The sequence below is a fragment of the Leuresthes tenuis genome, unplaced genomic scaffold, assembly GCF_036924035.1.
Source record: "Leuresthes tenuis unplaced genomic scaffold, fLeuTen1.0.hap1 SCAF_9, whole genome shotgun sequence".
Classification (NCBI taxonomy): Eukaryota; Metazoa; Chordata; class Actinopteri; order Atheriniformes; family Atherinopsidae; genus Leuresthes; species Leuresthes tenuis.
The window spans coordinates 32053561-32080502 of record NW_027325363.1 but is presented as its reverse complement, the minus strand read 5'-3'; the positions used below and the strand labels follow the sequence as shown (position 1 = coordinate 32080502).

Below are 26942 nucleotides of genomic sequence, written 5' to 3'. Positions count from 1 at the left end.
GGAAGCTTGACCAAAGGGTGTCTGGGACATGACACCGCATACTGCCGGAGAACTCCATGTATGTGGGAGCTTTATGATGACCTGGCAAATGTAGTGAAGAGTCTGAAAAGACAAAAATACATTCACATGCAGCATTATACACAGCAGATTGAGGACTGTTGCTGTGAAAGTTTGGGGAGAAAGTTTTGAGAATTGCAGATCAAAGGCAAATAGTTTTATGCCATCGTTTAATATCCCTGACCAGAAATAGGTATTTTCTTTTGTTGTGACCATATAGCTGTGTGAAAAAATGCATTTTTGGATATCACGTTCAATTGTTAACAAAGTTAATTTTCCAAATCACTCTTCTTTGAAAGTAAAATGTATATTACATTTTCAAATAATAACTTTGTTATGCATGAGCTTAGAAGTCATAGTTCATTACTTTTCATTACTCAATTAATTAGAATAGAAAACTTTTATTGCCCCTCTGTTTTTCAGAGGAGAGGAAAAATAAGAGACTAACTAGCACAAACGGAGCACTAAAAAAGTAGACCACTTTGGTTTGTTTTGGAGCAAGATGGAGGGATGGTGACGTCATTGGCCAAAATTATAATAATTAATAATATCTCAGAAACCAAAGCAGCACAAACGACAGTTTTAACGGCACAAACCTGCACAAACGGAGAACTAAAAAAGTAGACCACTCTGGTTTGTTTTGGAGCGCAATTTTTTACGTGGGTGGGGTGTCAGCTTCACTCAGCTTACTTAGCTTGGGACGTGAGATATGATTTCCTTCAACAAATCACTTTCACTAGTTTTTGCTTCTCTTTGCTTTGCTGTTTGAACTGTTTGATTTGCCAATGCCATTATTGATTGTGGTTTTGCCAATGCTAATACGCTGCACAGGATTTTGATCATTGTTGCATCTTGTGATTGGAAGATTAATGGATTCTCTGTTCATTCCCACTTTACTCCTTGAGCAGTTCTCATCATAGGCCCCAAATCCTTTGCTTTGAAATTCTCTTTCACCAACAAAGTAACATGTGGATCAGATTATGGCACATTGTACCATTTAGAAATAAATGCATTTGGTTTCACATTCATGGCTGCTCCTTGTTTTCCAATGATGATGTACTGAGTTGTCAAATTTCTCTGAGTGTTCTGTCTGTTTGTCCCATGTCTCTTCAAACTCTCCACTTTTTAAAACATCATAATACATTGTACAATGATAGTCGAGTGTGAGTTTTCTTGCTTTTGGACACTGGACTCGAATGGTTTTTTTTTTCGCCATTTGTTAACTGCAACTGTTACTGGCTCAGAAATGTCCCTCAACCAATAGATTTTCTTTTTCTTCTTTATCCATGATTATGCCTTGCGGGGAACACCAAATCTTAATTTTTAGTTTACACAAAGCCTCTCTCCCTAGGAAGTTAAGGGGAGTCTGACAAGATACACCGATTTGTATTCTAATTTCAGTTCCCACTGTGGACAGACGCACTGGGGCAGTTATTTGTACAAGCTACTTAATTCCCGAGAATCCTATTGTCTCAACAAATTTGTTTGAAGTGGGGAGGTGAGTAGCATATTTTTGACTTACACAAGTGTATGTGGCTCCAGTGTCTACCAACATTGGAGTCAGCTCATCCTCGATTAGACCCTACAGCATCGGTTCTTCATCAGCTCCCACGATTACAACCGGGAACTGACCGGCCGCTTTAGGATTATGTGGGCACCCCTAATAATCAAGATTTGGACTCACCCATGGATCTGCCGGGCCCCTTGCTCCACCCCGCAGGGACTGGCCACGATCATGCTGAATATTCGGGTTTCCTTGTGCTAAGTGTCCAAGCACGCCACAAGCCCAGCACGCTCCCATGGAACTTCATCCTTCAGGCCTTCTGAACCCTCGACGGGGTCGATACTGGACTTGTCCCCTTGAACATTGTGTGTATGGTGGTTGTGGGTAGAAATTAACAACTGGTGGTGTTTGTACTGGCAGTGGTGTGTGCAGTGGACATGGTGGTTGTGTTATAACAGCCGGTGTTAGGTATATTGCAGTTGAGAGTGGAAATATCTGTTCGGTGGCCCCCGGCATCAGCAGGGCCTGACCTTTTACCTTTTCTTACCCTTGTAGTTCTCCCAATTGCAAGTTTTCAAAAGTTTTCTTTGGATGTTTTTATCCTGCTCCTTTAGTTTTACTTTATCTTGTCTATATTTTTCAACTGCATGCACCACATAGTCCCGAAATACCCCACGGGATTGATCTCAATCAAGATACCACACCCTCCAGCCTCCTTCGAACTGGGTCAGGCAGAGCCTCTAGAATGGAGTCTCTGAACAATGGCTTTAACACAGGGATTTTTTCTTCCTCTGTTTCTTGTTTCCATTTTCTCAACTGGCGTGCAACATGGGGTGGGCGATATGACGATATTAAATCGTGAACAACTGCAACGTGAAGACGATCCGTAATGATCTGTCAAACTGCAGAGATCATGGGATCGTCTGGGGCACATTCTATAAATTGCTGTTCTATGCTAATGCACTGACTAATGCACCAGACGTATTACATCGTCAACCTGACCGACCAATCACAGCGAATAACGGACAGTGACGCACTTTCTTACCCGCCTCCTTGTTTGTGTGTGTAGCAGTAGCCGCATGGAGAGCCATGGCGGAAAGCCAAACTTAGGAGTTGGTCGCTAAAAAAAATTCCACCTCCATTATATGGAATTTGCTTGGATTTTCCGCAACTGATCAAGTGCAAGCAAATGGAACTTGCAAAGTTTGCACAGAAACGGTTCGCACGTCAGGTGGCAACACAACGAACCTGTCCAATCACTTGAAGAGGAAGCATCCCAAACAGTATGCTGAGAGCCAAACAGCGAGGGGCCAAGCGGCACTGGCAATGGCACATAATGTCCCTGGGTCCCTTTTATCAAGATTGGATACCGTCCTGGATCAGCATATCTATCTGGTGGGTGAATATTATGTCTGTCTCTCAGATTATAACCTTCATCTTAACTGGTTTTGACACCTTAATGCTGAGTCTCTGATTTCTGTTTCAGATCATGCTTCTCTGCTTGGTTTATTTCTTGTTGCAAATCAACCATAGAATGCTCAAGCTCTATCCAATACAATTCTTCTAACAGTTTATCGTTAAATCCTGCATTGCAGTCTAAAACTTTTGATGGCTTTCTGCCTGTACTACAATATCTGGGAGTCATGTCTCGTAGTATAATTTTGCCTACAGGAGGAGTAGTGGTCCGATCCTGATGTGATTTTTGGTGATCTGAGGAATGTGCTGTTGCTGAAGCTGTTCCACTCTTAGGATCTTTAAAAGATGCCTTTTGAACCGGTGATTTTTGATAATGTCGGGGCTGTCTCTCTGCATCCTGATCTGAATTAGGGACAGCGTCAAGCTCAGGAGCTCCAGGTCTGCTTGATGTAGCTATTTGTGGTTCTGGATGTGAAGGTTGTATTTAAACCTGTATTTAAATTTTGCAAACAACTGACTTATGCATTTTGAAATTATACAGTTTGCAAACACATTCACTCTCTACAATGAGACCAACAAGGTGATGCAGAGTTCTGAATCCACTATCACACAGTCCTCTTCCTGCATAAACTGGGATCGAGTTAGAAGAAAAGTCATACAGGATGCCATAACAGTTTCCACTGCAGATGAAACAGTTCAATGGCATTGTGCACATTTCTCTATGTAAATACTTTCATGTATGCCGAACCTGCATGCATCTTACAGGGTGTGAGATATGTGCTGTACTGTTGCAAGAGCCTCGTTACACAGCCTACATCTGGGGTCCTGTGTGATCGACCCCAGCCTCTATTGGTCCAGTGCTCAGGAGCTGCCATGATAAGTGCCCCTGTACTGTTCTTCAGATCAGCCCTTTCTCGCCACTGATAGGACCTCTTGAAATCAGCCACTTCTTCAAGCTATCATTGGTGCATGTCGAACAGAGGCTTATCCTTTCATGACAGTTCCTGCTACCCTTTTCTGCATTTTGTTTCAGCTGCCTGAGACACTCACTTAGCAGTTCATCACGGGATGTATTTTTGGATCTTTGTTGTTTTATCCTGGATAGTGGATAATGACTTCAGACATAGGCGGTGCCAGGGTAGGGCTTGGTAGGGCTATAGCCCCACCAAGAATTGTGTTAGGCCTATCGTCAGCCCTACCATAAAACCAAGAGAAATGTGGGGTCCAACAGCACCTCCACATCAGGCAGTTGTGATGACAACTGTCACTCACATGACGTATGTCATTCACGTGAGTGCGGTTTGAGTGCATGCTCGTCAGAAAACCTGGCGGATTGTACTTATTTGAAAATCTCAACCTGGTGAGTTTTAATTATGGGTGCCAATGCCAAAGGCAGGACACACATATTACTATTGTGTTGGACTATTATTGTGAGAATGCTTTAAGGCATTAAGGCATTCTCACTATTGTTTTCCTGTTTATCTTTATTATTGTGAGAATGCTTTAAGGCATTCTCACTATTGTTTTCCTGTTTCTCTTTATTATTATTCCAACATCTTAGTTCTTTTTTTTCATTTTTTGCCGTTTAACTAGTCCTGCATACTTTAACCGATTTCAACCATTTTGGTATCAAAACGTTCAGCTCCTTCAGGAGATTTATGCTATGCCTTTTGGTGTTTATAATTTTTATACTTTTTAAACTATTTAACTTTTATTCAAATTTTGTCCTCATTCAAATGAATGGAAGCTGACTTCAAATCTTCAAAAACTTACTCCTCTTTCCAACCTAACTAGTTGAGCATACGTTCAGCTAGAGACACCATTCAAACTTTAAAATGTTCACAAGACATTCATCTGTTACCAAATGATTCAGCTTTTTCAAATATTAAGCCAATTTTGAAATATGACAGTTTCAAAAACATGAACATTTTTTCTCCTTGTTGATTTTTATGCATGAAAATAGGGCAGTTTGGGGTCAACGAGACATAGTTTACTTACTTTAACCGATTTCAACCATTTTGGTATCAAAACGTTCAGCTCCTTCATGAGATTTATGCTATATATTTATAACTTTTATACTTTTTAAACTATTTAACTTTTATTCAAATTTTCCCGTCATTCAAATGAATGGAAATTTCTTTCAACTCTTCAAAAACTTCCTCTTCTTTCCAACCTAACTAGTTCAGCATACATTCAGCAGGAGACACCATTCAAACTTTAAAATGTTCACAAGACATTCAGCTATTACCAAATGATTCAGCTTTTTAAAATATTAAGCCAATTTTGAAATATGACAGTTTCAAAAACATGAACATTTTTGAGAAGATTAGAGTGGCACACTGGGTGGCAACCCCCATTCCGACATCCCGCTATTCCGACATCCCACCATTCCGACATCCCGCTATTCCAACATTCAAACGTCCCACCATTCCGACAAGGCTTTCAGTATAAGGAAATGTGCGTTACTCAACAGGCGAGTCCCTTCTTTCTGTTCATGCAATTTATATGTTTAACACATGTTTACAGATAAGCGTTATTAAAGACACAAAGTCTCTGCAACTGGAGGAGGAGAAGCAGACCGCGGTGGTTTTCAATCACACACTCCAATGCCACTTGTTTCAACTTCCAAAAATTTAATCCGGGACAAAAAGGCTTTCAAATATGGACCGAAACGGCTCCATAACACGCACAAGAATCCAAAAGAAACGAAAGTTAACTAAAAGAAAGCAAATAAACAGCATGAAGTGGTCAAAATTGGTTTTACGCATGCCTATGTGCGTCTGGCACATGCGTCTTCGGGCTCTCCCACGTTGGTTTGTGGATGAAAGCTATATGTTCAGCTGTAATGTCATGTAAAAACAATCTCTACATGACATTTACTCCCAGGTCTGACCAGTTAGGTCCTTAAGATATCAACAGGCTGTATGAAGCCTTGCGCAACGGCTGTGTGTTTGTGCCAAATGCGCAAAGCCCATCCGCGCTTCCCATAATTGGAGCGAGTACTCATAAATCACGTGAATTACATGAATAAACGTTTTTACTGCATTTTGTTGTGTTTTATACGATCTATGCTGTCATTTCTCTCCTCTCCTATTGGCAAGGCAAGGCAGAGTGCTCGCAACTGTGTCCTGTGCAGTAGCCGTGATATCTGTAATTGCAATTATTACTTTTGTATATGATGACAGTGGGCAAAAGACGCATGGGCTCTGTGGAGAGCTCCGCTCCAGCTGGCTGCTGTGACAGCTCACTGACACTGTATTTCTGCTTAATCAGTTTCAGTCTCGCCAGAGTTAATATCTGTATTTTTATATTTGACATTTCAGGGGATTTTGATAATAGATTATTAAAGTTTGTTTGCGAGGCTGATATGCCGGCGCGCGTATTTCATTAGTGTAAAATGTTTGGGGTAAAACATAGGCTATTAAAAGGAACTGTCGGAATGGCAGTATGTTAAAAAAAAAAAAAACATACCGCCATTCCGACCATAGGAGGAAAAAAGTGTCGGAATGGCGGGACGTTTAATAAAAAATTAAGTGTTGCCATTCCGACAATTGGAGGCCAATGTCGGAATGGCGAGATGTCGAAATGGCAGCATGTAACCTGGCACACTGATCATTTTAACTTTTTCTGATATTCAAACAAATTCCTCTAACTTTAATACTGTTTAACTCAAACAAATTATACCTTAAAATGTAGGTACACTTGTCCTCTTTCAGCTGATGTAACTACTAAAGAGTTCACATTTACAGAATTTCAGCTATGAGCCTTGAAGCGAGAGAAACCTTTCAATTTCTCTCACTAACTCCAATGGAAATTTGGTCTGACGCCAGAGACAGGTTCAACTGTGTTCAACTCGCTGCCGTTTAAATTTTCTTCTCTCCATTGAAATAAAAACTACATTGACGCGTTCCTCCAAGCCTTCTGCTTCTTACGGTATTCAAATTATTTTCCTCGCTCTTCCAGTTTTCTCACAGTAGGTCATAGTATCCAAAAAAGCAATTTCTGCAGGTTATACAGGGAGAGAGCTCGTTAAGCAGCAGTTGATTACAAACATTCCTATCACTGATGACATCACTCTTCCACTCCCTGTTGTATATTGCACTGAAGCCATTTTAACTATTACTCACTTGATTTCTGCAAAATTTTCATGTTCAAAATGTTCAACTAATCCCATTCAGTGAACAGTCACAGCTGTTGCCCATAGCAACTAATGCTGACCTCACTCAAGATGGCTGCCCTGTTCTATCACAGCTGATGAAGCCAGAGCCAAGATGGTGGATGAGGGCAGAGCCAAGATGGCTGATGAGGGCAGAGTAAGCAGGGCAGCAGAAGGGCAGCAGCAGGGCAGCAGCAGGGCAGCCAACATGGTTAAACTGTTATAACAGCTTAATGCCAGCTGCTCATGAGACAAATGCGCGCGATAGCGCGCACTCACTCATAGGTTTCCATTATGCTGAATAGATAAACAGGTTCATCCCAGCTGCTGACAAGACAAATGCGCGCGATAGTGCGCACTAACTCATATGTTTCCATTACTCTCAACACATCAGTTGTGATAACAGGTTCATGCCAGCCGCTGACGAGACAAATGCAGCCCTAACTCATATGTTTCCATTATTTTGAGCAGATCAACCAGGCCTTATGTGTCTAAAGCAGGCAGATTTCACCAGAACAAGCCAGAATCTCATATTTCAGACTGAATTATGATCATATAATGCTGTTTGTCTCTCTGTCTGGACGGGCAGCAGCTTGACACCCGTCAAAATTTTCTAGTATTGTTTTTATTGTTTTTGGAAACTTTGCTGACTTTGTTATTGCGTTTTGCGTATTGCCTGTTTCATGCTCTTCCTTGCTGCGGTCTTGTTGTCTAATTAGCACACATAATTTGTAAGGCCGGATTAACCATGTGCGCAATTGGGCAATTACCCAGGGGCCCTCAACTGGCTTTACCTCCAGTAAATGTTATCAACTGTTCTGCTAAGGCAGTTTCCGTCAACGAGTACAGCTCAGCCAGCCAGGACATTTCTTCACTGCCGGCGCTAGCTAATGTCCACAGCTCGGAGAGCGAAGAGCCCCCGTCATATTCAACCGACGGCCCGGAGTCTGCTGCGAGTGTGACCGTTGAGGGAAGCGCTGATGAGCCTTGAGTCTCACGCCATCTGAGCCACTTGTCGTGTCTGCGAGTTGCCCCTGTACCTAAACGCCTCTACTACTCCCTGGGGATCCTGCACTGTGAGGGGCAGTTACAGAGCAGCTCCGGGAAGAGGCGATCTACTGGGGCCTGCAGCTTTCCAGAACCGGGCCGCCAAGTATCTGGCATCGGTAAGGGAGTGAGGACCACAATGTCACAGACACGGCTCTCTGCACTTTCTCTCTTGCCCATTGAACATGAATTTGTTAGTGCCCTTGATTTTGAAGATATTGTCCAGAAAAATGCCAGTGTAAGATGTGTTTGCCTAATGAAATCAAGCATTTCAAATTTAAACATGCACTTCCCCATTATTTAGGATTAAAATTGTGTATTTTGACAGATTATGTAGCATTTCTTTTTGACTCGTCTAATTGAGAGAAATTGACAGATTTCCAAATGTTTATCTTGCACTAAAATGTTTAACCCTTATCTGTCTTGTTGAGTTTTGATGTGACAGGTGTGGTGATTGTGACGTTTTGTTGCCTTCGTTTAAGTATGTTTGTACCTGGGTGCTGGATGGTTTTCTTTTGTTTTTTTCAGGCTGGGCTGGACGGCTGGGAGGAGCGCTCTCACCATCCCCACCTGTGTCCCATTAGCAATCTGGCACCTGTTAAAGCCTGCTCCCTCCTGGCTTGCGGTGTCGGATTATTGCCTCACAACAGACGAACATGCATGACTACTGGATACACCTGTCGGAGAGCTGTACCCAGCCCATCCTGCCACCGAGCCCACCCGCAGCCTGTATGTGAGACTCACTACACGAGTTCACACGAGATCTTCGGAACACTGGAACCACTCATCTCCTGAGCCTTGCACGGAGTCACCAGGACACGGAGCATCCTTCCACCTCACCTAATAAATCCCTTTTTGACTTCTACCTTCTGTCTCCTGTTCGCTTTTGGATCCAGTCCTCCCCAGCACCTAACAACAGGTTATTTTCTATTTTAAAACAAGTTAAATTTATACAGATGATACTGTATTCTATTTATTTTTAACTTGTGGTGGCTCCATGAAAATGCTGTAAATTGTTTATTGTTGTTGAGAGAAAACAGGCAGATTTCAAAATTTTTATATTGCACTATAACGTAATTGTCCTTGTCTTGTATGTGGACTTCCTCTCTGATGGCTCTATCAGTTCAATACATTTGTGTTGGGAACAGGTGTTGTTAAGTAAATACTGAATGCTTTGAAAGTGGTTGCTTATTTATTTTTTGTGAAAATGGAGGACACTTCCTTCCCACTCTATGTAGTTGATCTTTTTTCTAGATTATACTGATGCTGATGTGTTTTGTTTTCATAAAATCATATGTGAGTGAGTGGCCTTGACAAGAGGATATAGTGGTGCATTTGTAGTTGTATGAGCATTTGCACATCTGTACATCAAAATGCACTTGATGACAGTTAGTTATTGAAGTATTGAGTACATTTATTGTATATTACAGTCAATTATTCTGTATTCTGCCGGATTATGGTGATCTTGAGGTCGTGCTCATGGGGCCTTAATCTGGCACTGTTAATTGGTTGGGGCTGTGTTTTGATTCTTGGCTGTTGTGTGGTAGACTATAAATGGCTTTAGGACAACTATAAACTAACTATTAACTATATCATTTCTCTCTCTGCCTACGTGTGTGTGTGTTCGTCTTTGTCACATTATGGGAACCAGACATGCCAGACAGCACACTCACAGTGTGGGTACCAAAATCTTGGTGGGGACCAAAATGCTGGTCCCTACCAAGAAGAGCATTGAATCCATAGAAAAGAAGGGTACAGGGATGCCCTGTCAAATTTTCAGGGGTTATCCCACAATGCATGAAAACTGGTTTGGTGCACTTTAGTGTGCTTATGTGAGGTTAACTCAGTGCTGCCACCAAGTGGTTGGAGCTCAGTAGTAACAAACACACACTTTACACGCACTTGGCTCACCTACACCTGTGCAGGCTGCTGTCGGTCGCTAATTAACATGCTAATCAGCCACGAGCTTGCCTAAACTGGCAGGTAGGGTTTAACAAGGTTTTACCACCTTTCAGTCAAACAAAAGCACAAACTGAAGAAGTGCCATCTCATCATCAAGCAGTGAGAAGACACTGGAGGCAAGTTAGAAATTAATTAGATTAAAATAAATTGGCAATAGTAATTAATAATAATAATAATAGTGACCATAAAGCTAGATGAAAAGTAAATAAATAAATTATTTAAAACTAAATCATAATAAGATATATAGACAGTGAATAATATATATATTCAAATAAATAAATAAAAGCAAAAATATTGTAACATTAAAATACATGAGCAGAAAAATAATAAAAAAAATGGTTCAAATAAAAGCCTAATTTAAAAGAGAGGTCTTAAGTTAGCTTGGTGTATTTTCTGCTCAACATGAGTGGCTTTAAAAGAAAGGTAAGTCATGCGGTCATGACTTTAAGATTTATTGCAGTGAGACAATGTGATATGATTGCAATTTGCATGGTGTCAAATCACGAAGAAACGTTTTCATACAGTTAAAAGCCCATGGTTGGTGCTAGCTAACTGGCCAACAGATAGCCTTGGAAGCTTGTGTGTTGACAGCAAGTGATGACCGCGAGTGAACAGTGACGAGTTTATACACTGAGACTGCCTTTAGCTTTCTCTTCGGAGCATCATGCGGCTATTCAGAAGCTGTAAATTTATGGGTAAATGTTTTTAAAAAGTCAAGCATTTGAGTTTTTTAGAGTTGAGGAAGAGCTACCTGATGTTAGCCGAGCGGACAGCGCTAGCTAATTGGCTAACAGATAACCTGGGGCGTGTGTGTGTTGAGAGCAAGTGAACAGTGACAAGTTTATACGCTGAGACTGACATTAGTTTTCACTTCAGGGCATTATGCAACTATTCAGAAGGTGAAAAAAGTATGGGTAGATGTTTTAAAAAGTCAAACATTTGGTCAGAGAGCAAAATCTTTTGAGACAAGCACAGTTGGGTTTTCCTGGATAAATGGGGACCATCCAATCATTTACTATAGCTGCTATGTTACACATTTGTCAGGTGTCTTTATTTGTGGACCATATTGGCTAAGTAATGCTCTGCACATTTACTGACAATAACATGACTTTTCCCTGCATTAACTCAACCAAACACCATGTATTGCACACAGCCTGTAAAATAGGCAATGTTTGCTCTTGACAATCAGTCCTTGACCACAGGTCAGTTCAACCCTGTAATCCTTAATATTCACTTCTTTTCAGCTTTTCACTGCAGTGCTACAGCAGGCTACATACAAATCACATCAATCATAGCCAAGTTGTACCTATGCAAAAACATAAACAGATTTGGAGCCAGATACAGAAATATTGAAACTAACACAAATGTCTTCATTTCTCCTTTTACTTTTTCTTATGTTTTAGTTTGATGAATGTGTTCCTGTTGATAAGCTTTGCATTAATGGTGAATTATTCTTTCAGTCATGTGCTGACGAGTCCCCTTTTGAGTCTCCAAAACAGAAAGATGAAATTGCTGCTGTGGAAAGACACATGATTTCCTTCATCACATTATGCCACCGTCCTGGAAAGAATGACTGTGATAAGTGCCTAAGTACAGAGAAACTTTTTTTGCAATAAAAGTCCTTACTGTTATGACTTGTGTCTTGTGTTAATGCAGACCTTAGTTGTGATAAAGTTAAGACTAGGTTTATATGATAGTGGGGCTGTAAAGTAGTTAAAGAATTTGACTATGATGGCAGACTCTACAAAGTAAGTTAAACCTGAAAGTGTGTTAAAGTGGTCCTAAGGAAGATCGAAAATCAGAAATGTGCATATGCAGACCCCATTAATTACTAAAAACATGACAAGTCCCCAGGAAGCTGCCCCTGGTCAGCTGAGAGACTTTTCTTTGTCTAATTTGCCAATCTGAAGTGACATGTGTTTCTGGCCGCTCCCCCCTACAACCTGATTTTTTTCAGTACTGTAAAACCTTCAGAAAGGGTGGTCCCCAGATTGAATGTGCACATCTTGCGTCCCTTCAATGTGATAAAGTGAAGAATGTGTGTGTGTGTTTCTCGCTGTGGGAGGGTGTTGTTTTCTTGAATATATATTCACATTGAAATTATGGCATTGATTTGTATGGGTTAGCCCCACCGTAGTTGAACCAGAAAAAGTACTCTGGTGCCGCCACTGAGACAACAACAAACCACAGTGAACAATAGTCAAACATGAACGAAGAAGCTGATGAGACCGCTTTGGTTGGCTCCGTAGATGGGAAATCTTGTTTTAAAAAACAGACTGATCGGAAGGTCAGTTGCGTAGTAGTGGGTTTTGCAGGTGCCCCATGTATAGAGGCTACAGTCCTCGCTGCAGTAGACTATTCTGATATAGGCTATTTTTTTTTTTATTTTTGTTCATACAAAAACAACTCTTTTAATACAATAGCACATACAATAGCAAAGATTGAGAACGATTAATCCTTAAATACAGTGGTCTTGTCATATTGTCACATGTGGACTGTGATCCAGTTAAAATATTCAACACAATCTATGATCTAATTCTTTTTTTTTTTTATTTCTTCAAATTATGTTTTAAATACAATATCAAAGACACAAAATACAGCATCTGTCTGAAATAAGGTTTAATCAAGTAGCTTAAGTATAAAGAATATGCAACATAGTATAAGTGTATTTACTGTACATTTATTTATATATACACACAAAATGCAGAAAGTCACAAAGTGAAGACTACCAAGGCCCCCCATACTCAAAGACTAAACTGCTCCATTCACATTTGACAAGAATATCCAAAGATGCCATGAAACAGCTACTAGAGTACAAAAAAAATCACCAAAAATATGTCATTATGTAAAGCTACCATTTTTTTCTTGTATTTTTCCCACTTTAAATAAGCCATATGGACTGGAAAACGTATACAACATCGAGTGTAAATTGAAAAGGCATGTCCTATATGTAATTAAGATATTGTAAAAGTCATTACACCTAAAAACGGGTAATGTACAGAAAAAAGAAGGCATGCTGAACAGATCAGAGCAACACTGAATGAAGTCATCAACTAATAAGGCCTAGACAGAATTCACCACCTTCATACATGCTCTCTTTCACGTTACAGAACGAGGTGAACATGCAAATTTTGAAACAAACACAAATGAGCTGAACAGAACCAGTTGTCTGATATCAAAGCCTTATTCCGTGATTCACAGATCAAATGAGGTCCTTGCCTGTATGAGCCACCCTCATCACATTTGATTTAAACAAAATTATACATTCTTTTTTATATGTATGTATACATTTGTAATTTATCACTTGAAAGACAAAATTAAAACTTTGAAACAACACTGGTCCATTTATTGCACACCATTGATTCACAAAAATATTTTGGGCACTTAGCGTTTCAACAAACAGCAGCATTTCATTATGAAAAAAATGTTAGGATACAAGCAAAACTTAGACACTAAGCAAAACAGATGAAAAGCATTACATACAAATGAAGAATAGAAAACATTTTTTAATTTTAACTTTGTGCAACTAGTTAATAGGTCCATTAACTAAGGCTAGCCTCTTAAATGCACAACATCATACAGTGTTTTAAGGGGCAGGACCCCAATACTAAATAGAGTGGACTACTTAGAATGATTATCTTTCTTTTATCATGTGCAATTACTGATTGCCATGGCAAATCCCCAATGAGATAAAAGAACATTTGGTCCTGTAAGAAAAAGCTTGATTTGTACCCAGATTAAAAGGGTAAATGGCACATTTTAAAAAAGTGACTGAGAGGATGGCACAGGGTGATTACAAGTTCTTATTGGGATTGCTCTCATTGGATTTCAATGATCGGGACAAAAGGAACTGGTACCCAAATCACAGCAATATTTATCTGAACGTTTACAATCAACCCTGCATGTGAGCTCTTACCTCCTGCTTGAATAGCTCTAAATACCAGCTGTTTGGACTACTTTCAACGGGCTGCAAATAAAACAATAAAAGTAAATAGAACAAGAAACAGAGTCATTGTCAGTAGCATTCAACCCATGGAGTATCACCATGGGTGTCATTATCTTCTCAAAATTTAGGCACAACAATATCTATGTACAGAATTGCAATCATATTGGCACAATACAGGTAATAGGAGTTGGAGGTTTCACCCAAAACAGCACATAGAAGAAAATAAAGTGAAATTAGTAACATAAAGGACAGCCTGCTGTCAAACTGTTGATTTACACATTTATCATTTAAGTTGATTCAACTCACAGTATTTGCATTCATTCATTATCATGTTCCTGTTGCTTATGAAAGCAATACTATCACATTGAATACTCCTCTGGTCACTTCTTGACAACCAGGTTGTTGTGATACAGTAGATGTACAAACACCAAGCACTTCAGTAGCCTCACCAGTGCAATATAGTTCAATATAACACAACAGAAGCTGATTACACACACACACAGGCTTCGTCATTATTCTATTGTATGTTCATGTTGTGAAGGAGTTTATGTTGCTGAAATTTTATGATAAAAAGCTGAATTCATAAGCCAAAGGTTGTCATATTGGGCAGCACTACACTACAGGTGTTGCTAAAGTGTTCACTGGGTGTAAATGCTAATAGGGGAAATTTTACATTAAAGTAGTTTCCCTTTGTCACAACTTCGGTACAGAGAAGTCACACAAGCCTAAAAATGTTGTACCTAAATGAAACATCACTCAAAGGGGCATGCAATATGCTAAAATATTTGCAATGGAATAATTTTAAAACTATGTGAAATAGCAATATTTATACAACAAACCAAATAAAATTTTAAAAACTGCTATTTGTCAGTAGGCTTAACTTTGATTGGGATGAAATGCTACATATTCATATATTTGAGATAATGTTGGAATAACACTGCAGTTGTGAAACAACCTTGAATCTTCAAATTAGATTTTTTGTTTTGTTTGTTTTACAGATTTCTATTGCATTATGACATGTACTTCTGACATTTATATAGGCTTTTTTTTCTCTTTTTGTCAAAAAGTGTTGAAAAAAGAAGGTTTGACTGAACAAGAGTGTCCACTAAAAATATATATACTAATAAAATAACAGGACAGGAAAATTATATACCGGACAAATATCTTTAGGGAATACTTTGTCAACATATTCTAAGTTTTAAACATCTAAAAAATTAATTCATACTGATTAAAGAAATGCACATACATACATCTGACACATACTTTACAAAACCCAACATACACAGCATTCAAATAGAACTACAGTATAGGCTATTGCAGAATAGACAATATTGATATTTAACAGTTTGCCAATAGCAACGGCACCAAAGGAATACACAGTCTCTGCCCATACAAATACAAGTTACCTCTACAAACGAACTACAAGGATTTTTTTTTTAGCTCCATTTGACTTGATTTGTCACTTTTGGCAAAGTCAAGTCATTTTCTTCCAACACATTACTTTGTTTAAGTGTGAGCTCTCAGGCACTTTCCAAAAGAACAAGGCTTGGAATTAACAGCCCTCAAATTAGCTAGACATAAACTACTTTAGTTAGTGTTGCATTCATGTCATATGGGAAAAAACAACTTTCCTACAAAAAAAAAAAGACAATTAAAAATACTTCTAATTCAAATGTCCAGGTAGTACCAATGCTTTGAGACACAGATTTTCTAACCTGATGAAATCCGGTGTAAACCATCAACTCAAATAAGTGCTTCCATTTTGCTTGTAGTAGAATACCATGAACCCAAAAGAGTTCTACAGAAAACACTTCATAGTTCTTCTTCATAGTTCCACATTATGAGGTGTCCACATGTGCACATGTCCAATTATCCCTTTCAGCCATCAAATCATTTCAACAGATGTTCCCATATGACATGACTGCAAAATAAGACATAATGGGCATGTACAGGACTTGAAATCACTCTATAGTAATGGAAGCCACTTCCTTGGCCTGAGCATTCTGCTGCTGCTCTTCTTCAAACACCTCTGGGGAACTGCCTCCGACATTGTCATTCATCTTGGTCTCCTCCGTAATGACTGCCGTCTCATCGGTATTCATCTTGAGGGAGGCTGGGGCTTCTAGGGGATCCAGAGGTTCAGAAGAAAGGAAGCCAGAGGAACTCTCAAAATTCTGGGTGGAGGAGGAGACCTGGGAGATGACCGGCATCTGGACTGAAGAGGAGGACGAAGCGACGGTGGAGGTGGTGCCCGGGTAGACCGGGTGATGTTGGGTCTCCTCCAGCTCATACTGGACTCCCAGCGCCTCCTCCTCCTCCTGTACCTGGCTCAGGTAGTCGGGCACGAGGAAATCACTGCAAGGAACAAGAGAACACAATGAGTTTAACATCTCTCATTTGCTCCTTTGACAAAAATTTTGTTATTTTCAGTTTACACATATACATGTTATAAATATATATACACACACAGATATATATGACAATTTTCTATACTTATAAATGCATGGTGTAATGACAACCACTCTCTATTCTGTACACAGTAAATATGTTTTATCATGTACTCATAAAAAATAGCTCTATATTGGAGGATATTCTTAAGTTTTCCATGTTATTGTGCTTGTCAGTAAACTTTTGTGATTGTGGTAAATTAGAAATGGCTATGGACATTTCAACATAAAATAAACAAATAGAGACAAATATTTACAAATATACTATGGTCAGTATTATACAACATTTCTAATAATAGTTTACTGTGTTATCAAACTGCAGAGCAGTTAATCTTTTCAAGTTTTTATTCCGATAGTTTGGGGAAGACGTACTGTTTTCACCCACCCACTTTCCCAAACACTGTATCAAGTACAGACATTTTCTTTAATTAGTTAAAATAACTCCATGTTGGGTGATCAGGGACACAAATGGCTTCAAAGATTAGGGATCAATTATCCATCCAGTCATCCATTCTCTGCTGCTTCTAAAGGAACAGGTCTCAGTGAGCTATCAATTTGGAACAATACAAAGCCTTGTGTGGTTGTACTACAACAAGTGAACTTCTTAAAATAAAGGTGGTAACTACTCCGTTCTCTTGAGCCGTCTTCACATATGAAAGCAGAACTGAAAAGACAATTGTGTCAGGGTTTTCTTACTGTGTATACACAAACTTCTCAGTTTAAGATTTTCTGTTGGAAATGAGTTCTCACAGCAAGAGATGATTCTCAGTGGAGTGCACAAGGGGAAAAAGACAAACACTATGCGGCGAAAAAGTGATTTAGTTACTGTACCTTAAGAAGGAGAATTTATATCATATTTGAATGTATCCCTAATATCGATGAGCTGGTAGTTAGCAGAAAGTGAATAGAGTAGCAACTTTTATCAGCAGGCACATAGACTCCAAGCAAATGCTCTGGGAGATTATATGCCAAATTCAAACATCCTTCTCACATGCAGCCCCTCAGTGTCTACAAAATTTCAGGGCCGTGGTGTATAAGTGAAACTAGCCTTGGATTACTCCCCAAATGGCAGCTAAGATTTAAAGATGATTCACCTTGTGGATCCCCTGTGGTACAGCTGCATGGCAATCTGGCAGCAACACATATCTAGGAATTGATAATCAAAGACAATGCTCATCATTCCAGCTGATGTACCCGAGGTCTGCTGACAAAGACTACTGCTCAGACTGCAGGCTTTAATGCGCAATTCCAATTTACTGCTCAGATCAGTTTTTTTGTTGGCCTGTTCTTTTTAATGTGGCAAATATCAGCTTTCAGTATGAACGATGCACAAACAATACACAAAAAACAATAAAGAAGTCATGAGCAAAGAAAAACAAAGACGATGCAGGAATTTTCCCGCCAATGCAAATCCAGCACCTCGCTGGTCTTCCGCTGGCTAATGTCTGTCCTCTCATCCATCATATTTACAAAAGACAGACGCAAACATGTGGTGACTTCCCACTGCTCAGAATTGTGACAAAAGTCGATCGAGAAAGCTGTGGAATTATCATGAATTCTGTAGAGGTCACATGAATTGCGATGTGATATGATCGTATTGACATGTGACTTGTGCTGTTCACATTGTCATGAAATTTGGGCCACATTTTACATGCAGTCTGAACGTTGCCAAAGCATCTCAGATATAGCCCTATGTGCCACTTAAAACCACATATCGATCACATGTTTTGCGGGGATTTACTATAGAGGAAATGTGTCCCTGTCCCATTTAGATATACCCCCTAAACAAGAACTATAAACAGGAAATGCAAAATAGCCTATGATCAGTCTATTTTGCATTCAGTCTGTTAGATTTTTACCCAAAATCTAACAAACAGAGCTGAATGTAAGAAGAATATTTTTGCATAATTTGTTCAGCATGACAACAATGCACAGTGTGAACATTATACTGATGCAACAACAGATTTTAGGTGGACGTTTCTTCAGCTGTGCTGAAATAAGGACTGGTAAAGAAAACCTTTTACACTGACCCTGTGTGCGTATAACACTTAAGTGAAATGATAGCATTACACTGTATACTGCAGGCTGTGTTGTTGCGTCTTTTTGTCAGCGACTTGTTGCCGTCAATCCCAGAGCCTCTGTGAGACGTTATGGTTGATAAAAATGTGTTTCTGTAAAAAATACATACATATATAATCTTCTATGTACTCTACTCTTGTAGCATCCTCAGTGAAAATTAAATGTACACTGAGTGTTGTGTTCCTATCAATGCTGTGCTCAGCTCATGTGAATAAATACCCCACTGCTGCTGAAACATTTGATGTCGAACTTAATAGACAGTAATCACTTTCCTATTACATTTAAAAGCCAGATATTTGAACGTGTTACTGTTTTTTTTAAAACTGTATTAAAAAAATAGTTTAATCATATTTAATAATATTCAAATAACTACATTTTAATCCCATTGACAGACAGGGTGGCAGGGCTCTTTTTATTTGCAAGTACACAGCGTGAGAATGGTCATACATTGGCTCTATCAGACTGCTGTCCTGCAGCTCAACATGTACAGGCTGTTAAGCATTGGGAATTAGAGCTCCAGAGTAAATAGTTAAGGTCAAGAGTAAATGTCCTTTCTGTCACAGATGACAGATCAATCTGACCAACTGGTCTGGAACTCGGCAACTAAGTAAAATATACAGTGTAGTTAACATATCTTCATGTGAAGAATGAGGATGAGAGTAAAGAGTCTGACCGAACAGTCAGAGAATTTTTCCACACTGTTATGATCTCAAGCGTAGACCCTCTACTATAAAACATTTTAGGAGTTAATAGCCCATTTGAATCTTTCTGAGCTGTGAGTGCTTGAGCTGATTAAGAGGTGGAAAAGTCTGGGAACAACATTCCTTATCTTTATAAAGAGACTGTGTTATGCCTTTCATAATTATGTGCAATGCTCCTATGAATTTGCAGTTAACCAGTTTTGGAGAGGTTGAATGGGTACCATAGGGCTCTCACTGTGAAAGTAGAACTAATAAATGCTAGTGTGTGTGTCATGGTTGTTGTTTTTAGAGTTTTTAAAAGTTGGCTATACGATCAAGACATATCTGTTTGTGATAAGAGAGGATGGATTAAAATATAAGATGATGAAAAAAAGACAACTAAAAATGTTTCTGATGCCTCTGAAAATCAAACAAAATCTGCAATAGAGAACATCAAAGATCTCACGTACCGTAAATTCCGGACTGTAGAGCGCACCTGAATATAAGCGACACCCTCTCATTTTAAAAAGAAAATCCATTTTGTACATGTATCCGTCTTATGCGCCGGATTATAAGACGCGGGTGTCCACATTGTAATATGAGATATTTACACAGAAAGATGCTACACGTAAGGATTTTTAAACTTTTAATTAAATGCGAATGGCAACAAAAACAAATACATACTGCAAATGCTTTTTTTTCCTGAACAGTGCCTGTAACACTGATGGTTTTAACTTAGATACCTATTGGTAACGCACAAATACATGGCATTAAAGCTTTTTTTTTCCCTAACAGTACCTGTAATACGGCTGGTAAATAAAAAAGACAGTAGCCTACCAGGAAAAGTCACTGAGCGCCTTCTTCATCTTCCTCCTGCGCACTAAAACCACACAAATCATCTTCCTCAGTGTCCGACTTGAACAGACTCAGAACTTCGTCAATCATTTCAGTCTCTTCGTTGTCTCTCTCACAATCTCATCTCAGATTGATCGCCTTTAATTTAAAAGCTGCATCACATGCATTTCTTCGTTTGTTTTCCATGTTGAGGGTGCGTATAAATGACCGATTTCCAATAATTTTGTAGTGTAATTGTGTTTGATTTATCGTACAATTTAATTGGACCCCTACTATTCGTTAATTTTATTCGTCTAATGTTACGAGGCAAAATGTTTTTGGCGGCATGAAAAAAAACCTGAAAAAAACATATTAGTCGCACTGTATCATAAGCTGTGGTGCTCAAAGCCTGGGAAAAAAAGCAGCAGCTTATAGTCCGGAATTTACAATAAATTTGGTTTTCCATGTCACATTTAGGCTACTTGATGAACCAGAGTGACTGATTCTTTTCTCATTCAGCTCTGATAAAGACATCAAACGGGTCTATTTCTTGAAAGGTCAAACAAATATTTTAAACAAGAGACATGAAAATGACCAAATAAATACAATAAAATACTTCATGTACAGAAGATCTGAACATGGAAAGTCACGACAACGATCCAATGAACTTCAGCCAATAGAATCTAAACTGAGATTATTTTCTGATCCAGGTGAGATCTGAGTAAATGATGGGAGATCAGCGCCCCGAGACTCCTCACCTGCTCTGGAAGTAGTTTGCTAGTTCGGATGCCTCATGGTTCAGACTCCTCAGGTGTACAATTAAATTGCCAGAGTTGGTGAACATGGCGCCGCATGTTTTGCACTCATAAATCCGCGGCTTGCGGATTATGTGTCGGGAGACCCTCATGTGGTGCTTATATTCACCGAAGGACGTGAATGTGGCGCTACAAATCTGGCACCGGAAACAGCGTTTACCTTCGTGCTTCAGCCGATGCATCTTTAGGGAGTAGGCCCGTGTGAACTTTTTCCCACAGCGATCACACTGGAAAGGTTTAATGCCTGAAGGAAGAAGACATAACTATTACTTGCTGATCTGTATACAAATATCCCACAAGTTATAATTGTCGGGGTGAGTTGAAAGGTTACTGTACATTTATAAGTATTGATCAGTGCTGTGACACACTTGTTGACATTGAGTATTCACAAAATGTTGTTTAAAAAGTACATACAAACTTAGTATATATAGTATCTATAAAACATCAGTTTGTGGGGAAAGCAAGACAAACACCGATATGTGTCTTTCTGCATGTGGTCCCCAAAAGAAATTTAGAATAGAAATGTTTAAAGTGATGTGTCGTAATGTGGTTCTGTAGTGGCTTTCCGGTTGTAGAAAATGAATCCAGTTATTCATTCTTTACAAAAACAACTTAAAATTGGCTCAAGCACCAGCACTGAAACTGCTTTGATGGAAAAGAGGCATCACGAGTCAAGTCTGACAAATATCACGTTGAGTGTTAAGCTGAGGCTGAAGACTGGGGCTTTGAAATTAGAATAAATTGAATAAATAGGGAATGTGGAGTTAAGACAGAAATTACCTATGTAGCCTTCTCATCTCTGCTTCTGACCAGAGGCTACGTCATTTGCGACTGCATTACACGTTCAAATCTTTGAGGGACCTGCCAGTGATGGCAATTTTAGTTTAACAGAGGGGGAGGAATGTGTGGAATCAGAAAGAGTGCACCTCTGGTTCTACTGAATTTATTTAGATCATCTTTTTCATCTGCTGCTTGCCGTGATTTCTAAAACAGTACAGTACTCTGTTGAATATCAGTGTATCAGGCAGTGGCTTTTAAAACCTGTGCTATATCTGTTTGGCAGTGGCAAGACAAACTGAATGACAAACATTTGAATGTCAAAGTATCTGAAAAAAAATGACTATTCATGTGAATAGTGAATTAGTTCTATTAAAATTTTATTTGATAAAAACAAATCTAAACTATATCAGCTGAAGGACCACGATACCAATAACGACACTCTTTAAATCTCTATATTACCAGAAATGGTCATTTTGGAAGTTTTCACTCCTTCCACATGCATACACCTACCTGAGTGTATGAGCATGTGCTGTTTGAGGTTTTGAATGCGTGTGAATCTGACTCCACAAGTTGGACACTGAAAGGGCCGGTCAGGGCCGTTGGTGCCGGGCCGGGCTGATGGGCTTATATAAAGATGGTACGGATACTGAATACCTTCTAGCCTGAAACAAAGAAAATGATAAATCTAAGTGATAATCACTTTTACATGTGCTCACATGGACATATAATGTTCCCCTGTATGAATGCAATAATGCCATCACTTTTATTTGTTACTAAAGAAACTCTTTCAGAGACTCCGTCTCCTAATTGACGTGAAGTTTCAAAAAGTTTCCAAACATTTGACACAAAGTGGTAGGTGATGACGCTGATTTGCGTAACTTTTGCAGATTACCCGCTTGTGGTAATATTAGCTTCCACATAACATTTATCACACCTGTTTTAGGTTTGAGGCTTTGACAAAATAAAGCCAACTTTCTTTTTATTATAGAGCATCATCTTAACATGACGTCTTTAATTTATGATCTAAACAGGTTTGGCCCAGACACTGTCATGAGTTAGACATCTATATGCTCATTATTGCTTCTGATTTGTTCAGGGCAAGTTCTAACAAATATGAACAAGTCATGATACCTCTCATCATCTTCTGTATGTCCTGCAGCATTAGAGGTGCTCTGGATTGACGGCAAGCCCTCTGACACTCCCTCATCCATCGATCCTGGGGAGAGGAAGAAAAAGATTTCTGGTTGTGGCTGAATTTTGAGAATAAATTCTAAAGCATGTAACCTTGGACAGTATTTGACTAATACACTGTGATACACCCCTGTTTAAGAACTGATAATCTTAATTACAATGCTTTACAATATCTAACTATAATTAAAGATAACATATGTTTTGCATTTTCCTTTTTCTTTGATGGCAGGACTGAAAGTCTTTTCAAACAACATTTGGGCCATTGGACAATAGAACTTTCTACTGAGACCTGTACAAATAAAAATCCTGTGCGTGTGTAAGTAGCTGTGGAAACACACTGGGTCAGGATGAGACCTCTATTATAGTGATGATAGATTAAATAAAACACTGCAACAGTATTGTGTGCGTGTGGTTTTAACAAATACACAAAGTCAACATCTTTAAGTCAACATCTGCCGTGAGAAATAAAGTAAGGAGGAAAGTCCCACCTATAGAGGAGGACTGTGGACTGATAAGAAGCTCTTCTTGGACCTGTTCACTCCCTGGTACTGTCTGCTGGTCACTCAGTGAGCTCTGAGAGGCGCTGACTGGCTGTGACGATGCCTCTTGGACCTCCTCATCACTAAGGTGTTCCACCTTCACCCTCACATCTTCCTCCTCTGCTGCCACTGGTGACGACACTGTTTTGGAGCTCTCGCAAGAAAGGAAGTCACTAATCCGACGAGCGACCACCACCTCTGAGGTCCCCGGGATGCCCTGCTCTACACAACGAGGGCTCTCTGGGAGCTTTGATTTGTCTGAGAGGAACCTCCGGTCAATTCCAAATGGGAAAGTCCATGGAAAAGCCAGGGAAGATTCCACAGGCTGGGCTGTGCCATCTGAGAATGACGGGGATGGGTTCGGAACCTGAGGAGAGGTTGTTACCATCTGTGTTGTGCTTTTGAGCGGACTTTCAGGTGATGCCATTGTTACAAAGCTTTTACGTTTCCGCCGTGACTCACGGCATATGGGAACGTTTCTCTCCATCACGCTGCAGTCAGATGACACAGGTGACACACTGCCATCCACTGGTGTCAGGGCACAGTTTGATGAAGCGCTCTCTGGCGCAGATTCATGTGGTTTATCTGCTGTTATGCTATTGTTATTGTTGTTCGTCGGGCTCCATAAAATACTTGACTTCATGAACTCTGAACATGTGCTAGCCACTGCAAACATCTGCATGTAACTTGCTGCCGCCAGGACATCAATTATATTCTCTGTGCTGATGGAGAGAGTAGAGGTGTAGGCATATTCCAGCAGAGGAGCGAAACCACTAACTGTCACATGATGAAGGTCCAACACAAACTTGTCTTCCTCCTCTGGGCGCCCCACGAGTTTGGAGCGAAAAAATTCACTGCAGCAGGCCAAGACTACTTTGTGTGCTAGGAAGAGCTTATCTTGGACCCTGATGGTAACATCACATAAGTGACCCTCATTGCGTAATCCATTGAGCTTCTCGAGCATCTCCTGGCTGTGTGAAGTCGAGCTGTGGGTGAAGGTTTTGACCCCCATGCTGGAGTCCCTCTGACTGTGTACAGAAAATGTGGTCTACAGAGAGATGATAAAAACAGAACACTTTAGTTTGCAAAAGGGATCCAACATCAGAAGGAAAAAAAACTTCAAATATCTTTGCAAAGCTCTGTTATTCTTCTGTGGAAAGTACATCACATCAATAACGTTTGCATAAACCAGCATAAATTAATTCAAAGATGACCTAACTAAACAAAATCCAGGCCAAGCAGTAAAATAATTAGGTGTGAAATCAAATATGTCATAATAAAATCTGACTGAAAGCACAGCTACAAAATGGGATGTCAAAAGCAAAGAGTATAGAGAGTATGAAAAAAGTGTATGCGGAGGTACTAAAGAGAAGGCAGAGTGTGGGGGCTCGAAAGCAGGGTAGGGAGCATGAAGGACAAAATGCCAAGTTATGTAACAACAATCAAAGCAGATGCGCAGCGATGCGAGCCAGACCCATGTGGAGGCCAGTGTGCTACAGGACACTCAGCAGCTGTCTGAGAGACATGTGGATTCTCTGAGGCATGAGATTTTCCATTAAACAAAAGTGAAGTGAAGGGGCTCTCGCAAGGAGAGAGCGCTCCCCATAATACACAGACCAAAAGAAAATAATCTTGAGCTACTGGCCCCATAAAGGCAAAGTGAATAGACCAGGGCTGTAGTGGTGCAACAAAATAATGCATAGTCTGAACCAGAAAACAGAGTAAATAGAAAAGAGCATATATTCCACCTTGGGTATTTTACATTGGTATGATGTTTCCTGTCAGAGGAGTTATTTACCAACTTGGTTCCCACAGAAAGAAAAAAAAGGAATGTTCTTTCAACTATACAAAACTGAGGCAGCAACGATGCATTAAAAAAAGGACATGCAATCTTATACACTCATGTTGCTGAAAACAGAAACATCTAATTATTTAGTATCTTATAGCCTGTTTTTTTTTAACTACTGGTCTCAAACCTAGGTTGCAAGTGAATTTTATTGATAATTTTTGTTACTGTAACTGTACATCTGGGCTTTGTTATGTTTTATTCATTTAGAGATATCCAAATCTAAATCAAACTAGTTGTAAACATGCCATAAACTTACAGGACTGTTGATTTACAAATTATTCAACAATAATAAACAAGGTAAATAGGTTATCAAACATTTAAATCGGGTAGGCGGGGCGCTCAGCCTGGAAATCCTTGATTTGTTTTTTTTTATAAACAAGCGACCACAAGCGCTAGACTGAAACACATTGCAGAGGGGTGACAGCCAAAGTACACACCAGCAGCATATTGGGGGATCAGCATCACTGGACAAGATGCTAAATAAACACGTTTACAATAATAGCGTGGGAAACGCTATACGACTCTGGCTTACGCGTGAAGTAAGCCATGAGATGAACAGTTTATCCGACTCTCACCGTCAAACATAAAACAGGCTAAAACCAGTGAACTGTTAGCTTTATTTAATTGCGTACGAACGAAGTCGTAGTAGTAAAATAAACTATTACAAATATGTCTGTCATTCAACAGACATGAAAATACCATTATAATAACTTTATACTTTTTTTTTACATAAAAATCTATCCAAAGACAAAAAAGAGGCAATCATTCGCTATATAATAACGACCTTAAGGATGGACGCATACTTATGTTTATGTATTATTTATATCAGTCTTAATTTAACTATTCATCAGGAATGCTGCTAATGCAATACATAAATCCAAAATTACTAGCAGCAAAAACAAAAAATGTAATTTATCCATTTATTTTGAAGCCATGTATTTCCGTTTAGACCATGGATAACCCTCTATATTTCTACTGAAGAACATGAGCTAACTACTCTTAGCTATCAAGCTAACGCTAGCTGATAGAACGCTGCGTATATAGAGAGTTAATTTTCCTCTTTTCAAAGCGGAGACAACAACGTAGACTGAAAAAAGTACAGACAAAAAAGTTTGCATTGTCAGGAATATCGTGCAAACATAATTTACCTTCCGGTGTGAGGCCTATGATAACCGCTGGGCCTCGGGATGCGAAAAGCTCAGCTGATAATAAGCAGTCTGAGACAGCGGTGAGTACTGCCGCTATATACCGTTCACTCACATTCCCTATCTTCTCGGGCAGTTGTCAGCCCTGTCAGTCTTAGGTCACTAATTAATTACCTCTAACATTAATGTTAACCCTATGAAGCTGGCCGAGGTGCTGTTTTTATTCCTTTGTGTTCCCCGCTGTCTTGTCTGTGCAGTATTTTTACCCCCACAATGCAACGCGCATCCCACACTATACTGTACTTTCAGAATCAGGAAGTCACACATTTGGCGACATGTACATCACTTTAGGGATCAACCCACCTTGCATTCACTCTTGCAGTTGATACGGTCTCTGTTGAAGCGATCATTATATGCTTAACTTTGTATATAAGTGAACACATTCCAAGACCTAATGATGGTGTAGTTTTTTATTTATTTTTTACCTTCTTTAGT

General features: G+C 39.5%; 1 protein-coding gene across 2 annotated transcripts; it reads right to left on the bottom strand.

Annotated features, from left to right (window-relative positions):
• Positions 1-12748: 12748 nt before the first annotated feature.
• On the bottom strand, positions 12749-26726 carry zbtb44 (zinc finger and BTB domain containing 44). Of its 2 annotated transcripts, none has more exons than XM_072393093.1 (6): positions 26451-26726; positions 23403-24501; positions 22855-22939; positions 22234-22385; positions 20887-21187; positions 12749-16443 (listed from the first exon to the last, which is right to left on the bottom strand). In XM_072393093.1, exons 2-6 carry the CDS (start codon positions 24463-24465, stop codon positions 16050-16052), a joined length of 1995 nt encoding a protein of 664 aa, XP_072249194.1. In that variant the 5' UTR covers positions 24466-24501; positions 26451-26726; the 3' UTR covers positions 12749-16049. The 2 variants fall into 2 exon arrangements, with proteins under 2 accessions (XP_072249194.1, XP_072249195.1); XM_072393094.1 differs by having other exon boundaries at positions 16333-16443; positions 21104-21187.
• Between the last annotated feature and the right edge of the window lie 216 nt (positions 26727-26942).